Source organism: Hemiscyllium ocellatum, chromosome 1, assembly GCF_020745735.1.
Source record: "Hemiscyllium ocellatum isolate sHemOce1 chromosome 1, sHemOce1.pat.X.cur, whole genome shotgun sequence".
In the NCBI taxonomy this organism is placed as follows: domain Eukaryota; kingdom Metazoa; phylum Chordata; class Chondrichthyes; order Orectolobiformes; family Hemiscylliidae; genus Hemiscyllium; species Hemiscyllium ocellatum.
The window spans coordinates 8,152,765-8,168,244 of record NC_083401.1 but is presented as its reverse complement, the minus strand read 5'-3'; the positions used below and the strand labels follow the sequence as shown (position 1 = coordinate 8,168,244).

Here is a 15,480-nt window from a genome sequence, read left to right as displayed (position 1 = left end):
GATGGATATAGGACAGATGTCAGAGGTAGTTTCTTTACTCAGGGAGTAATAAGAGTGTGGAACGCGCTGCCTGCATCAGTTGTAGACTCGCCAACTTTAAGGGCATTTAAAAGGTCATTGGATAAACATATGGATGATAGTGAGTTGAGAGTGTGGTGCTGGAAAATCACAACAGGTCAGGCAGCATCTGAGGAGTAGGAAAACCGATGTTTATGACAATAGACAATAGGTGCAGGAGTAGGCCATTCAGCCCTTCGAGCCTGCACCACCATTCAATATGATCATGGCTGATCATTCCTAATCAGTATCCTCCTCCTGCCTTATCTCCATAATCCTTGATTCCACGATCTTTGAGAGCTCTATCCAACTCTTTCTTAAATGAATCCAGAGACTGGGCCTCCACTGCCCTCTGGGGCAGAGCATTCCACACAGCCACCACTCTCTGGGTGAAGACGTTTCTCCTCATCTCTGAAGGGCTTTTGCCCGAAATGTTGATTGCCCTGCTCCTCGGATGCTGCTTGACCTGCTTTGTTTTTCCAACATCTCCAGCATCTGCAGTCCTCTCTTTGTCTATATGGGTGAAACTGGAATAGTGCAGGATAGATGGGCTGCAGATTGGTTCCTCGGGTCCGCACATCATCAGTCTGTACTGCACTGTAATGTTCTATGTCTCAACAGGTTGACCCCCCCCCCCCCAAAAAATCTTGAACCCTATTTATCACATTCACACTTATGGGATCGTGTGTGCAAATTTGCTGCTGTATGCCATTGATTGTGGTGTGGGTTGTGACCTCCTGTGGTTATGAAATGGTGCATTGAGGGATAGTCTCTGACTTGCTCTTGTGTTTGTACAGATAGTCCAGTATGGTGACCCTCCCTCCCCCCACCCCAGGATGGTGATAGTGAGGGATTTAGTGATGACAATACCATTAAATGTCAGTGTGTGGTTTAACCATGACTAATCAGCTGTTCCATAGTTTGGAAAATTGAATCACAACACACTGTTGCTTCTCCCAGTACACGTCATTGAAAGCTGAGGTCCCAGGACTAGGTACAGAGTGTAGATGAGAGCACGCTCCTCCAGGATAGGGGGCGCTGTACGCGGAGGGTCAGACTGGGGAACATCTTGGCTCCGGCTCCGGCTCCGGCTCCCGCTCTTTAGCAGTCCCTGAACCGGAAGCTGTCGGCTCGGCAACATGGCGGCGCTGAGGGTCCTGAGGAGCGCAGCAAAGGTCCGAGAAAAGAGAAAAAAATTAACCCCTAACCCCCCCCCCAAACAAAACAAAACAAAACCGGGCAGCGGCCTAGAGCCCGGAGAGAGAGTGACCCCCCCCTCCCAGAGAGACACTGACCCGGGGGGGGGGGAGAATGGTGATTGTGGGGGTTAGGGTCAGAGGTCACCTCCAGTTTATACCCCTCTCCCCTCCCCCCGTTAATCCCCCTCTCTCTCCCCCCCCCGGTTTATCCCCCTCTCTCTCCCCCCCCGTTTATCCCCCTCTCTCTCCCCCCCCCCGTTTATCCCCTTCTCTCTCCCCCCCCCCCCCCCCCCCCGGTTTATCCCCCTCTCTCTCCCCCCCGGTTTATCCCCCTCTCCCCCCCCCCCCCCCGGTTTATCCCCCTCTCTCTCCCCCCCCCCCCCGTTTATCCCCCCCTCTCTCCCCCCCCCCCCCGTTTATCCCCCTCTCTCTCTCCCCCCCCCCGTTTATCCCCCTCTCTCTCTCCCCCCCCCCCCCCCCCCCCCCCTCCCCCCCCCTCTCCCCCCCCCCCCCCCGTTTATCCCCCTCTCTCTCCCTCCCCCCCCCGTGTTTTTCCTCTCCCTCAGGCTCTGCCATTCCTGTAGACACTGATTTGTTTCTCTGTTCCAGGATTTCAGTTTTGCACTGAATGTTGTCTCATCGAGGACCCTGGTGACTGGCCCCTTCCTGAGCTCCTCCTCACCGGCCCAGGTAAAGGCATTCCCACAGAACTCTGAGCCCCCCGCGGCTCTGCCCTGTTTTCTGCTCCACTTCACAGCTTGTTTTTTTATCTTGAAGAATGCGTTTTGTTAACATTGTATGTTCATTACATGATCGCTCACATATGTGAAGTAAGTGGCCGTTTGAGGACTGTCATCCTTAATAATTGCAGGTTGTGTTTATAATGTTCCAGTCAACGATTCTCCGATGCATGCAGCCCAGGGATTTTCCTTGGATCCAGCCCCTTGATGCGGTGTGACAGAATGCTCTTAGACAGTGACCTTGCAGCAGCTGCCCCAAACTTTAGTGTGTTCCTCAACACCTAGTCTTGGAACTTCCCAGTCTGCAGTGCGTGTGTCAGAGAGACAGAGATGTTTTCTCCAGGAACTTGCAGGTTGTGAAAAATAAGCGAACCTTTTCTATTTTAAAATACAAGTGTCATTCTGCGAGATTGTTTAAAATTGAACCCTCCCTCTGTGGAAGATAATTACACCAATCCATGCACAAGCATATTAACTTGGAGGAACCATCTTCACATTGACAGTTTGCACGTTCTCCCCGTGTCTGCGTGGGTTTCCTCCGGGTGCTCTGGTTTCCTCCCACAGTCCAAAGATGTGCGGGTCAGGTGAATTGGCCATGCTAAATTGCCCGTAGTGTTAGGTAAGGGGTATATGTAGGGGTATGGATGGGTTGCGCTTCAGCGGGTTGGTGTGGACTTGTTGGGCCGATGGGCCTGTTTCCACACTGTAAATAATCTTAAAAAAAAAGCTGAGAGTCTGCAACCCACAGTCACAGACACGTCTTTCTCTGCAGGCCAGCAAGATTTGGGCAGAGCAAGGAGCATTTTGGCCCTCCATTTGCTCACTTTGATCTGAGGTTGATCAACTCAATGTTGTTGAGGGTAGGCAGGAATGTAGAGTTGGGGCCACAGCCAACTCACCCATGATCTTTACTGAATAGCAGAGCAGGCTTGAGGAGCTAAAATGTGTTGCTTTTCTTCTAATGTGTAAGTTTGTAGATTGATGTGTGCAAGGAGTGTTTTCTGGGCGGGAGGGGGAAGAGTCCTGTGTCACTGAGCTGCTCAGGATCAACCTTGATAGAAGCACTGTTCTTCAGAGCTGGTTCACAAAGGTACAGTCCACAAGGAGGTGGACAACTGACCCTTCCTCATCACAGGATCACTCAGACCATGGATGGGATGTACAGGGAGGAGTCGATAGATCCAGCCACCTGCCAAGGTACAGCCTGAATGTTGCTTCACCAGAAAACAAACTGCTAAATTATGTTGTCAGTCTTCTTAGAAAAGCATCCACCCTGTCCTTCACCTGCAGCCTTTGAAGATGTTGCTGTTGTACCATTGCCTTGTGGTCTGTGGTGCTTTTCTCCAGAGGCCTTTCCACCAGGTCAGGTCCAGCTGTGTGGCAGTGCGGCCTGACTCATCCTCGTGACACTGGTAACAGATACAACCTCACTGTGTGTCTGCCTCCTGACTGTTTACAGTCAGCTTGATGCTGATCCGTAATATGTCAGGCCATGAGATGGCCATAATTTCCATCCTCAGCTGGGAGCTGGAGATGTTTCTGTTCTTTTACTGCCCATCCCTTTTCATTCCCTTTGCCCTTCGACCCCATCACCCCTGTGTTAATACACTTCTTACTCTCTCTCTCTCTCAGTGCTATTCTCCAGCTGCACAGAGACCTGATGGTGATTTCAAGGTGACAATGATTCCAGGGGATGGTGTCGGTCCCGAGTTAATGCATGTCGTCAAAGAGGTGTTTAAGGTAATGGCAAGAGGCTATTGAGAGCGATCACTCGCACGGGGTGATTGTGCAGAGCTGGCTTGGGGCAAGAGATGAGTGAAAGTCCAGAAGGAAAAGGTGGCTCGGGGGTGGGGGAGGAAGGCTGTGAGTCGGGAGGGAGGGGGGTCAGATGTTGGTTGGGTTGGGGGGGGTGGGAAACGGAATGCTGTGGATCGAGGGAGGGGGACCGTCTGTGAGTTGGGAGGGAGGGGGCTGGATGTGGGTTGGGTTGAGAGGGGGGCAGGATGCTGTGGATCAGGGGGAGGGAGTCGGATGTGGTTTGGGAGGGAGGGGGTCGGATGTGGGTTGGGAGGGAGGGGCGGCAGGATGCTGTGGATCGGGGGAGGGAGTCGGATGTGGGTTGGGTTGGGTTGGGTTGGGGGGCGGGATGCTGTAGATCAGGGGGAGGGGGAATGTCTGTGAGTTGGGTGGGAGGGGGTTGGATGTGGGTTGGGAGGGAGGGGGGAACGGGATGCTGTGGATTGGGGGAGGGAGTCGGATGTGGGTTGGGAGTGAGGGGGCCAGGTTGCTGTGGGTAGGGGAGGCTTGGAGCAATGGGTTTTGGAGGGGGCTGACTGTGAAGAGGTCAGGACACTGGTGAGGGTTCCCCTGTTTACAGTGATGTCTGTCCCCACAGGCTGCAGAAGTGCCAGTTCAGTTTGATGAACATCATGTGAGTGAAGTGCAGAACATGGCCTCAGACGAAAAACTGGACGAAGTCCTCGACTCCATGAAATTGAACAGAGTTGCAATTAAAGGTACAAGGTTGTGAGGGAATGCGAAGAGGGGGGAGGAGGAGGCGGGAGGGTGTCATGGGAAAATGACCTTCCCTAGTCTTTTTACTAGCTTGGGGAATGTCAGTCCATTAACTGTTTATTAGTTTCCAAGCCTCCTCCAAGGGGATTGGAGACCCAGTCCTACCTCTTGAAACTGTTAGCCATCCTCCTCCTTCCCAGTGAGCAATTCTAATGGTTTGTGCCCTTCCTTACAGCGTGCTAAAAACAATCGGCCAATTCTGGCCAAACCAAAGTTTTAATTAAAAATCACGCAACACCAGGTCCCAGTCCGACAGATTTATTTGGAAGTACTAGCTTTTGGAGCACTGCATCAGGTAACTTTTGGGGCAGGATCATTGGACACAGAATTTAGAGTAAAAGATCTAAGTGTCATACAACTGATGCAATGTATTAAACAAATCTAGATTGCTGTTAAGTCTTTAATCACTTGAATGGAGATGCAGTTTTCGATTCATTAATATGTAAATCCCAGAACTTGTTTCAAGTCACATTCTTGAGATAACCTAAGGCTTTATTTAAAAAAAGTCAGACTATATATTAAAGGTGTGAGGTTAGAGTCTATCTGTGTCCCAACCTTGAGTCAGACTGGTTCTATTTCCAAAGCAGGAATTTTTATAAAATGTCACATGGACTGACTGCCTACAGATTGTGTGCTTTCTGAACAAAATAGAAAGTATCTGCAAAGACAAATCTGTGGATTGTGAATCTGTCTAACTCAGCCCTAAAAATACTCGATGGTCCAGTCCCATCACTCTCGGTGGAAGCGAATTCTATAGATTGATGACAACCTGAGAAAACTGATTCCTCCACATACTCATTTGAAATGGGAGAGCACTTAATCTGAAACTAGTCTCAGCTCTCTTACGAGGGGAAATCTTACTGTTTACGCTGCCTTCAATAACATCATCTCTTGTTTTTCTAAACTCCAATCCTAGAATCCCCACTGTGTAGAAAGAGACCTTGCAGCCCACTAAGTCAGCACCAACTCTCCAAAGAGCATCCCGACTGAACTTTCTGCTGCTTTCCTCTCTCACCCCTTTTCTAATCGCGCTCTTGTTCTCTCTCTCTCTCTCTCTCTTCACAGGGAAGATCTACACTCCAATGGAATACAAGGGCGAATTGTCATCCTATGAGATGAAGCTGAGGTAGGAGCTGAGCTGTCCTCTTCAGAATTGAGAATGTGCTTTCTCTACATCTGCTGTCACGTCCTCTATGACCCTTGTTTGAGAGATTGAGCAGAGAATTAAAGTGGGTTAGATGGGCTGAGGAGGCGGGGAGAGAGAGAGAGAAGCAGAATTATTGAAAAAAATTATATCGTTTAAAAAAAACCCCAAAGTTACATCATTAAAGCAGATGATTCAGCTCATCGTGTCCATACTAGTCAAAACAAAAAACAGCATTGTACTTTCCAGCCCTGGATCTGTAGCTCTGTAGGGTTTGGCAGTTTAAATGAATATCCAAGTGTTTGTTAAATGTGTTGAGAGATTCTCCCCCTCTCACCCTTTCAAGTAGTGAGTTCCAGACTCCCAGCAGCCCTCGGTGGAATATTTTACCTCTGTCCCCCTCTAAATGTTTTCCCAGTTATGTTGTGTGTGTGATTCTAACGCCCCCACCACTGACAGGTTATGGGTTGATGTTATTCCAAGTGTGTATTAGAAGTGAGTAAAGCACAGTGAATGTTACAGAAATACAGGGATCCAGTCGATACAGTCTGCCTCTGAGACTGGTTTAGATTAAAATTGCGACTTACTTTATCCCCTCAGTTTTTACTTCAGTGACCAGTCTGACGTGTGGGATCTTGACAAGAATTTTGTTAAAGCCCATGAAAATTACATCAAATTGTCCTAATCAACCCTCCCTCCCTTAACCATTTCACTCAAATTAGTCAGGCTCAAAGTTCCCTTAAATCCCTGCCAACTGTTTATGATTAATCTTTGTCTTTTATTAGTGAGATGTTTCCTGTCTGTCAGCCATTTTCCTCCAGTTTGCCCACGATTGAGGTTACGCTGCATGGCCTGTAATTACGTGGTCCTGTGGACAATGTTAGCTGCCAGCACTGCACCCATAGCTAGAGACAATTGGCAAGTCATGTTCAGAGCTCCTTCCATAGATTTGGGATACATTTCATCTGGGTCTGGTAATTTATCCATTTAGCCTCCCTAATATTTCTCCCTCTCTGGTTTCTGCTTTCCTATATTTCACACAACCTCTCTGCCAATAGATCACCTACATGAAAATGGACCCAACGTCACCTGTAGCTCAACGCATCAGCAATACTCCAACTGGGATGCAACTGGAAGGTGGTTTGGTGTCTCTTTAAATTGTGTGTCCACACAACAATACTTAAATAAGCCCCACATTTGTGTAAATCACCCGCGCAGTGCAATGAAAAATGCGACCCCTGCTGCCCATTGGGAAATGTCAGGAATAGTTTTGCTGCACTGTGGTCCCCTGGTAGAAGCTTCCAACATGAAACAATCATTTTCTTGTAATTTAATGGAAAAATACTTTGTTTGCAGAATTCCAGCATGGTCCAGATAGCTCCATTTGGCGATAATATTCCCCATACCTTTGTTAATGATCTTTACCAATAGCCAAACTCTACAGCTGCCTGTATTCTCTGTGGAAAACGCACTTTCAACCTGAAGAAGTTGTCAATGAGATACAAGTGAAGTAATGCAGACACTGGGGATGTGCTATCAAATGAGATATGCATGATCAATGAAACCGGTCCAGCAGCATCACCGGAGGGAAAACGGTTAACGTTTCAAGTACGATGACTCTTCACTGGGACTGAAAGTTGTCTTTTTTACGTAATTGACGAAAGGGGAAGGAGGTACATGGGAACAAGCGATGAGGGTGTGCAGAGTAAATACACAAACGGAGCGTTGATGATACAGAAAAGTGGCAAGTGTGAATAGAACATAGAACAATACAGCACAGAACAGGCCCTTCGGCCCACGATGTTGTGCCGAACATTTGTCCGAGCTTAAGCACCTATCCATGTACCTATCCAATTGTTGCTTAAAGGTCACCAATGATTCTGACTCTGCCATTCCCACAGGCAGCGCATTCCATGCCCCCATCACTCTCTGGGTAAAGAACCTACCCCTGACATCCCACCATACCTTCCACCCTTCACCTTAAATTTATGTCCCCTTGTAACACTCTTGTAATAATAGGATAATAGCCAGTCGGTGAGCTGTATTGACAGCGACCCCATGCTGTGAAAGGGGAGTTTGGTTACACACCTTATTGTTAAGCACCAGGAGGAAAATAGAAGTAAGAGTGAACAGGCTTGAAAGATTCAAACTGGAATCCTATTGGGGAGAGGAACTGAACGTTTTCAAAGTGCACATACCAGCTGGAGAGATGTGGCAGTGAATTAAACCATCATTCTCCAACTCCCTTCAGGTTTGAGCAGGTAGAACATAGAAAAGTACAGCACAGAACAGGCCCTTTGGCCCACGATGTTGTGCCAAGGTTAATCCTAATGTAAAATATAATGATTTAACTTACGCCCCCCCTCAGCTCACTGCTCTCCATGTGCGTGTCCAGCAGTCGCTTAAATGTCCCCAATGACCCTGCTTCCACCACCACAGCTGGCAACGCATTCCATGCACTCTCAACTCTCTGTGTAAAGAACCTACCTCTGATGCCTCCTTTATACCTTTTCCCTAGTATCTTAAAACGATTACCCCACGTACCAGTCAATCCTGCCCTGGGGAAGAGTCTCTAGCTATCGACTCTGTCCATGCCTCTCATTGCTGCAAATGTGTTGCTGGTCAAAGCACAGCAGGTTAGGCAGCATCTCAGGAATAGAGAATTCGACGTTTCGAGCATAAGCCCTTCATCAGGAATAGGAGAGAGAGAGCCAAGCAGGCTGAGATAAAAGGTAGGGAGGAGGGACTAGGGGGAGGGGCGATGGAGGTGGGATAGGTGGAAGGAGGTCAAGGTGAGGGTGATAGGCCGGAGTGGGGTGGGGGCGGAGAGGTCAGGAAGAGGATTGCAGGTTAGGAGGGCGGTGCTGAGTTGAGGGAACCGACTGAGACAAGGTGGGGGGAGGGGAAATGAGGAAACTGGAGAAATCTGAATTCATACCTTGTGGTTGGAGGGTTCCCAGGCGGAAGATGAGGCGCTCCTCCTCCAGCCGTCGTGTAGTTGTGTTCTGCCGGTGGAGGAGTCCAAGGACCTGCATGTCCTCGGTGGAGTGGGAGGGGGAGTTAAAGTGTTGAGCCACGGGGTGGTTGGGTTGGTTGGTTCGGGCGGCCCGGAGGTGTTCTCTGAAGCGTTCCGCAAGTAAGCGGCCTGTCTCACCAATATAGAGGAGGCCACATCGGGTGCAGCGGATGCAATAGATGATGTGTGTGGAGGTACAGGTGAACTTGTGGCGGATATGGAAGGATCCCTTGGGGCCTAGGAGGGAAGTGAGTGTGGAGGTGTGGGCGCAAGTTTTACATTTCCTGCGGTTGCAGGGGAAGGTGCCGGGGGTGGAGGTTGGGTTGGTGGGGGGTGTGGATCTGACGAGGGAGTCACGAAGGGAGTGGTCCTTGCGGAACGCTGATAGGGGAGGGGAGGGAAATATATCCTTGGTGGTGGGGTCCGTTTGGAGGTGGCGGAAATGGCGGCGGATGATACGTTGTATGCGGAGGTTGGTGGGGTGGTAGGTGAGAACCAGTGGGGTTCTGTCTTGGTGGCGGTTGGAGGAGCGGGGCTCAAGGGCGGAGGAGCGGGCAGTGGAGGAGATGCGGTGGAGGGCATCGTCGATCACGTCTGGGGGGAATCTGCGGTCCTTGAAGAAGGAGGCCATCTGGGCTGGCCCATGCCTCTCATTACCTTGTACACCTCGATCAGGTCTCCTCTCTTCCTCCTTCTCTCCAGAGAGAAAAGTCTGAGCTTATTCAACCTTTCTTCATAAGACAGGCCCTCCAGTCCAGGCAGCATTCTGGTAAACCTTCTTTGCTCCCTCTCCAAAGCCTCTGTATCTTTCCTATAGTAGGGCGACCAGAACTGGACACAGTATTCCAAGTGTGGTCTCACCAGGCACTTGTAGAGCTGCAGCACAACCTCGCGGCTCTTAAACTCAATCCCCCTGTTAATGAAAGCCAAAACACCATATGCTTTCTTACCAACCCTATCCACTTGGGTGGCAACTTTGAGGGATCTATGCTCCCTCTGTACATCCCTCTGTTCCTCCACTCTGTCAAGAATCCTGTCTTTAATCCTATATTCAGCATTTGAGTTCGACCTTCCAAAATGCATCACTTCGCATTTATCCAGGTTGAACTCCATCTGCCATTTCTCAGCCCAGCTCTGCATCCTGTCTATGTCGTGTTGCAGCCTGCAGTAGCCCTCGATACTATTGACAACCTTTGTATTATCTGCAAATTTACTAACCCACCCCTCAATCTCCTCATCCATGTCATTTATAAAAACTACAAAGGACAGAGGCCCAAGAACAGAGCCCTGCGGGACCCCACTCAACACTGACCTCCAGGCAGAATACTTTCCATCTACAACTACACAAAGCCATGCTGATGTCTTTAATCACATGATGCTTTGCCAAATAGTCACAATTCCTATTCCTCAGAATTCTTTCCAAAACTTTGCTGACCACAGACGTGAGACTGACTGGTCTGTAATTGCCAGGGATTTCCCTGTTACAGCATTCGCCTCCTTCCAGTCCTCCGATACGACTCCCGTGGAGAGTGAGGAGGCAAAGCAACTTAGCAACTTCCTTTCTCGCTTCCCGGAGCAGCCTGGGATAAACCTGGTCTGGCCCTAGGGACTTATCAATCTTAATGTTTTCCAAAATGTGTCATATTGGACTCAGTGTTAACTGTTTCTCTCAGCACAGACACTGCCAGACCTGCTGAGTTTCTGCACCAGTTTCTGTGTTGATTTTAGTTGCTGTTTGGTCTCTGCTGTGTCTGGTTGTAACCTCTCCAAGCTGTCAAGGTCCTGCCTCTGCTAGAGCTGGTTCCAATGTTCCAGGAATCTAAGCCCCTTCTTCACCAGCTGGCCAGTCACACCTTCACCTGCTTGCTTTTACTGTTGCTTTCCTGGTCAGCACTGTAGTATGTGGCTCTGGATTAATCCTGGGATTACTACTTTGGAGGATCTGCTTGGTACTTTCTGCCCTAGCTCCCTAAATCCTGCCAGTAGGAGTTAGTCCCTTTTTCTGCCCGTGTTGTTGGTATTGAGGTGGACGGTGCTGCAGCCACTCCGTCACGTTCCTGGCTGAACCTGAACTGCAGCCTCTGCTCTGACCCATCGACAGTGTTGGGGACCTTCTCTCTGGGTCTGGCTATGCTGTCTGACTGGAGAGGTGCGTCGGGGCAGGCTAGGGAGAACACTCTGACAAAGGTGATAGTCAGTGGCTGTTTGCTTGGTGCTGCTCACATGCTGGGCTTGGAGAAGAGACCGTTCAACCCTTCAGCCTGATTCTGTCCCTGTTTGTCCCCAGAAAGAAACTTGATTTGTTTGCAAACGTGGTCCATGTTAACAGCTTACCGGGTTACTCAACACGGCATAACAACTTAGACCTGGTGATCATCCGTGAGCAGACGGAGGGCGAGTACAGCTCACTGGAATATGAGGTAAAGAGGCTTTTAGTACTGACTCCCTGGCTCCTCTCACTGCCTCACTTACCCATCACTACATCCCAGTGCTGCCTCATACTCCGGCCCCTGTCCTCACTCTCCCTTTTCTCTCGGAGTTAGAGTGCTCAAGGGGTCATCGAGTGTCTGAAGATCATCACCAGGGAGAAGTCCCGCCGGATCGCCAAATTCGCCTTTGATTACGCCACAAAGAAAGGTCGCTCGAAGGTCACCGCAGTGCATAAGGCCAACATCATGTGAGTGTTAATGACCACAGCTCTCCCTCCCTCACCGTCATCCCCTCCCTCATTCCGCCCCCATCCTCTCTCACTGTCACCCCCTCCCTCACCCTCTCTCACTGTCACCCCCTCTATCACCCTCTCTTACTGTCACCCCCTCTCTCCCCTTCTCCCTCACCCCCTCTCGCTGTCACCCCCTCCCTCACTCCCTCCCTCTCTCACTATCACACCCTCCCTTTCCCTCGCCCCCTCCCTCCCCCCTCTCACTGTGACACCCTCGTCAGCTTCTCCCTCACCCCCTCTCTCAGTCACACCCTCATCAGCTTCACCCTCACCCCCTCTCTCACCCTCTCTGTCACACCTTCGTCAGCTTCTCCCTCACCCCCCCACCCCGCTCCTCCCCCACCCCGCTCCTCTCCCTCCCTCCCTCCCGCTATGCTTTCTTCATCACCCCCCTCCATCCCATTGGCGCTGTCTATCAGCCACTCGCTCTCTCAGTCAAGCCCCTCCCTTCCACTCACTCTCTATCATCTCCTTTGTCCCACTGGCTCTATCAGCCTCTCCCTCCCACTCGCCCTCTCCATCACCCCCTCCCTCCCACTCACTCTGTGTATTGCCCCTTCCTTCCTAGCCTCCCTCCCTCACGGTGTGTAATTGGCTGGAAGCTGTTTCCCTGGTGACGGTGTTGTTGTTGTTATTGGCAGGAAGCTGGGAGATGGCCTGTTCCTGCAGTGCTGTAAGGAAATGGCTGAGCTCTATCCCAACATCAAATACGATTCTGTCATTATCGACAACTGCTGCATGCAGGTAACTGGGGCTGGCCCACCGAGGGAGCGGGGGGGGGGAGGGGCGGGTCAGGGGCATGGGGGTGTTCACAGGCACGGGGGTAACGGGGGGGGGTTAGGGGCACTGGGGAGGTCAGGAGGGCATGGGAGGGTCAGGAACGTGGGGATCAGGTGGGTCGGGGGTTCAGGGGCACGGAGGGGTCAGGGTCACGGGGAGTTCGGGGTAGCGGAGAGTGTGAGTGTCAGGGTCACAGGGACGTGTGGGGATTGGGGTCATGTGGGGAGGCACGTGATTGGGGTCACGGGGGAGATGCGTAGGGTCGGGGTCCCGGGGGGGCAGAGACCATTTGGGGCCTGTGATTGGGGGGGTTCTGGGATTCTGGCCTGGGGAGAGGGGAGGCAGTTCTGACTGTCCCATACATTCCTGTTATCAGCCACGTTTCACATGCGCTTCGCTCTGAGCCTTCCCTTGACAGACCAGCACCAACTGTCTACTCTCTGTCCCCACAGCTGGTGTCCAATCCCTATCAGTACGATGTTCTGGTTATGCCCAATCTCTATGGAAACATCATTGATAACCTGGCAGCAGGTCTGGTCGGAGGAGCTGGGGTGGTCCCTGGAGAGAGCTTCAGTGCTGAGTACGCAGTTTTCGAAACGGTAAAGGAATGGTGTGTTTCTTCATTCAGTTTGGGGCAGCAGCACTTTGGGGGGGGAGCTTTGGGGGAAACAACTCCAGAAGCCATGAGGCACTCGAGGTTTCTGGGTCCCTTGCTGTACTTCCCCTCTCCCCGAGCTGCTGCCTCGCTCAGTCTCCTTTCGGACTGTGGGACCACGACCTTTCACTTTGTTGTTTGATTTCAGGGAGCCCGCCACCCGTTCTCCCAGGCGATGGGAAGGAACATTGCTAACCCCACTGCCATGTTGCTGAGCTCCGCCAATATGCTGAGGCACCTGAAGTAAGTTCCAGAGCTTCCCTCTATCTTGCTGCCCCTCCCTCTGTCACCGATCGAAGGCCTGGGACCTCATCTCCCTCCTCCCTCCCCCCCCACCCCCTCCCCACCTTGAGTGTAAATGACACTGGGAGCTGACCTGACCTTTACAAGGTCAGAAGGGAGGCTGTTTATTGATTATCTGTAATCACGTTCCCACAGATACTCAGTATGAGCAGTGTGTGTACTGCAGAAATTCACCAAAGACCCTTCAACAGCACCTTCCCAACCTGCACCCTCTCCCACCTAGACCAAACAAAGTGCTGCAAACTGGCAAATAATAGCTGCCACCTATCCCCCAAATCATCTTTATTTGTTGAGGGGGGGTGAGGGAGCTGTGACCTTACCATGTGAAAGCTCGGAGTGAACAGCAGTGAGTGTGTGACCTTATGGGTAAGGATGGTTGGACCAAGGGCACTTCATGCTGCCCCCTAACCTTCCTCACTCGTTCATGCTCTCTCTCTCTCCCCCCCGCACCCGTTAGTGTGGCTCGGTTGGAGTGTCGCGATCCTGATGTGCTCACTGTCATTATTTTGTTTGAAATGTTTGAAAGTTGTGAGTGATGCGAGGCTGAACTCTCTGATTCCACTACAGCCTAGAATTTCACTCCAACCTGATCTCGGAGGCTGTGAGGAAAGTCATCAAATTGGGCAAGGTATGTGGGGAGCCTGGCTGCTGGGTGGGGGGCTGGGGGAGGAGGAAGATCGGGGGGAGAGGGTGGGTGTGTGAGAGGGGAGGGAGGGAGGGGGTGGGTGGGGAGATGGGGATATGTTAGAGCTTTGCAGGGTTGGTATTATGATGGGGCTGGGGTTTGTGTAGCAGCTGGATGTGTTGGGGAAGTACTGTGTGGGGTTTGAGTTCAACGTCATTGTGGATTTTGAGGTGGGGAGGTGATGGGGATGTTGGGATTTTCTGGTGGGTTTATGTTCAGGAAAGCAGGTCTTTGGGAGGATAGGCTGTGCACCCTTCTTTATCCCCTGTTGTTTGATTTATACACATTTATTGATTTGATTTAAGTTTGTTTTGTGCTTTTACTTTCATTTTCTCCTTTTGATTTCTCCTGTCCTGGCCCTGCCCTACCCCGTCTGGGATTAGGTTCGGACCCGAGATATGGGCGGTTATTCCACCACCAGCGATTTCCTGAAGATTGTCATCGATAACCTGCACCCTGCTCGTCTCCGCTAGCCTGCTCCAGGCCTCCCTGCTGGGAGTTTGGACATGATGCTGCCGTTGGATTGGACCCCTTCAGGACTCCCAGTGGGCCCTCGAGTCCTCTTTCTCCTCTTGAGGATTGAGGTTTCAGGTTGTTTCCACACTTCTGGCTGGTTGGAGTTGGCAGAGCCTCAGTGATGGCTCCATCTCGGTGTAAAGCAGTGTCCTGCTCCAGAGCTTTAGTGTTTAATGTTTCATCCTCTGTGTTTGTTGACCAGTTGCCTGGCTTTAGCGAGCAGTCACAGGGCAGTATTGGAGGCTTTACATAATATCCAGGTTCAGTAATAACTACACCATTCCCTCTGTCTCTCTCTGTTATTCCTGATTTACAGATTACCTCCTTTTCCTTTGTTTTGTTGGGATTTATCTTTTTTTTTAAGATGTTTGTCTCATCCCAAGATGGAGAAACGATGTGTGAACTAATGAGAATCATGTTGGAAGCAGATGCCATGTACAGATCAGCTGACTGACTCCCAGAGAGTCTGAGACTTTGAGCTTCTGAGTCATTGACACTGGATTAACTAAGAGCATCACTCAGCAGCAGGCCATTTACAGGGACATGACCTCAGCTCCCCCTCCCCACGGAGGGTACCCGTGTAAAATCCTGCTTTTGAGGGAATTGTTTCAGTCCAAAATAAAACATTCCAGCACTTTTGTCAACTCTACATCTGCATTCCTGTGTTTCCCGTGCATTCACTTGCTGCAGGCGCTTCTTCCCCAAACCCAGAGTGGGCCAAAGTGATCTCTGGCCAATGAAACACTAGTGGTGCAATCTATCAGCCAATCATTGACTTCAAAAGGGAAGGGCGGAGTCTCAGGTCTTTGTGTCATTAATGAACCTGCAGAATGTGTTAGGTGAGAGACACTTCACATTCTTCTGTGGGAAGTGCACCCAACTCCAGCTCCTCGAAAACCGAGTTAGGGAAATGGAGCTAGAGCTGGATGAGCTTCGTATCATTCGGGAGGCTGAGGGGGAAATTGAGAGGATGGACAAGGAGGTGGTCACTCCCCAGACACAGGATAAGGACAGCTGGGCTACAATTGGGGAGGAAAGGGAACCGACCAGAGCAGGGATCCCCTGTGACCGTTTCCCTCAGCAATAAGT

General features: G+C 50.8%; 1 protein-coding gene across 1 annotated transcript; it reads left to right on the top strand.

Moving 5' to 3' along the window:
- The first annotated feature begins 1,172 nt into the window (after nt 1–1,172).
- On the top strand, nt 1,173–15,040 carry idh3b (isocitrate dehydrogenase (NAD(+)) 3 non-catalytic subunit beta). The gene is made up of 12 exons (XM_060832267.1): nt 1,173–1,232; nt 1,866–1,946; nt 3,629–3,736; nt 4,392–4,512; nt 5,636–5,696; nt 11,018–11,150; nt 11,274–11,407; nt 12,094–12,196; nt 12,685–12,831; nt 13,036–13,130; nt 13,758–13,818; nt 14,259–15,040. Exons 1-12 carry the CDS (start codon nt 1,197–1,199, stop codon nt 14,346–14,348), a joined length of 1,170 nt encoding a protein of 389 aa, XP_060688250.1. The 5' UTR covers nt 1,173–1,196; the 3' UTR covers nt 14,349–15,040.
- Nucleotides 15,041–15,480: the final 440 nt, after the last annotated feature.

Coding starts and splice junctions, on each gene's coding strand:
- idh3b (XM_060832267.1), top strand. CDS start 1,197: ATGGCGGCGCTGAGGGTCCTGAGGAGCGCAGCAAAG. Junction 11,151..11,273: donor ACAGCTCACTGGAATATGAG/GTAAAGAGGCTT, acceptor TCTCGGAGTTAG/AGTGCTCAAGGGGTCATCGA. Junction 11,408..12,093: donor GTGCATAAGGCCAACATCAT/GTGAGTGTTAAT, acceptor TGTTATTGGCAG/GAAGCTGGGAGATGGCCTGT.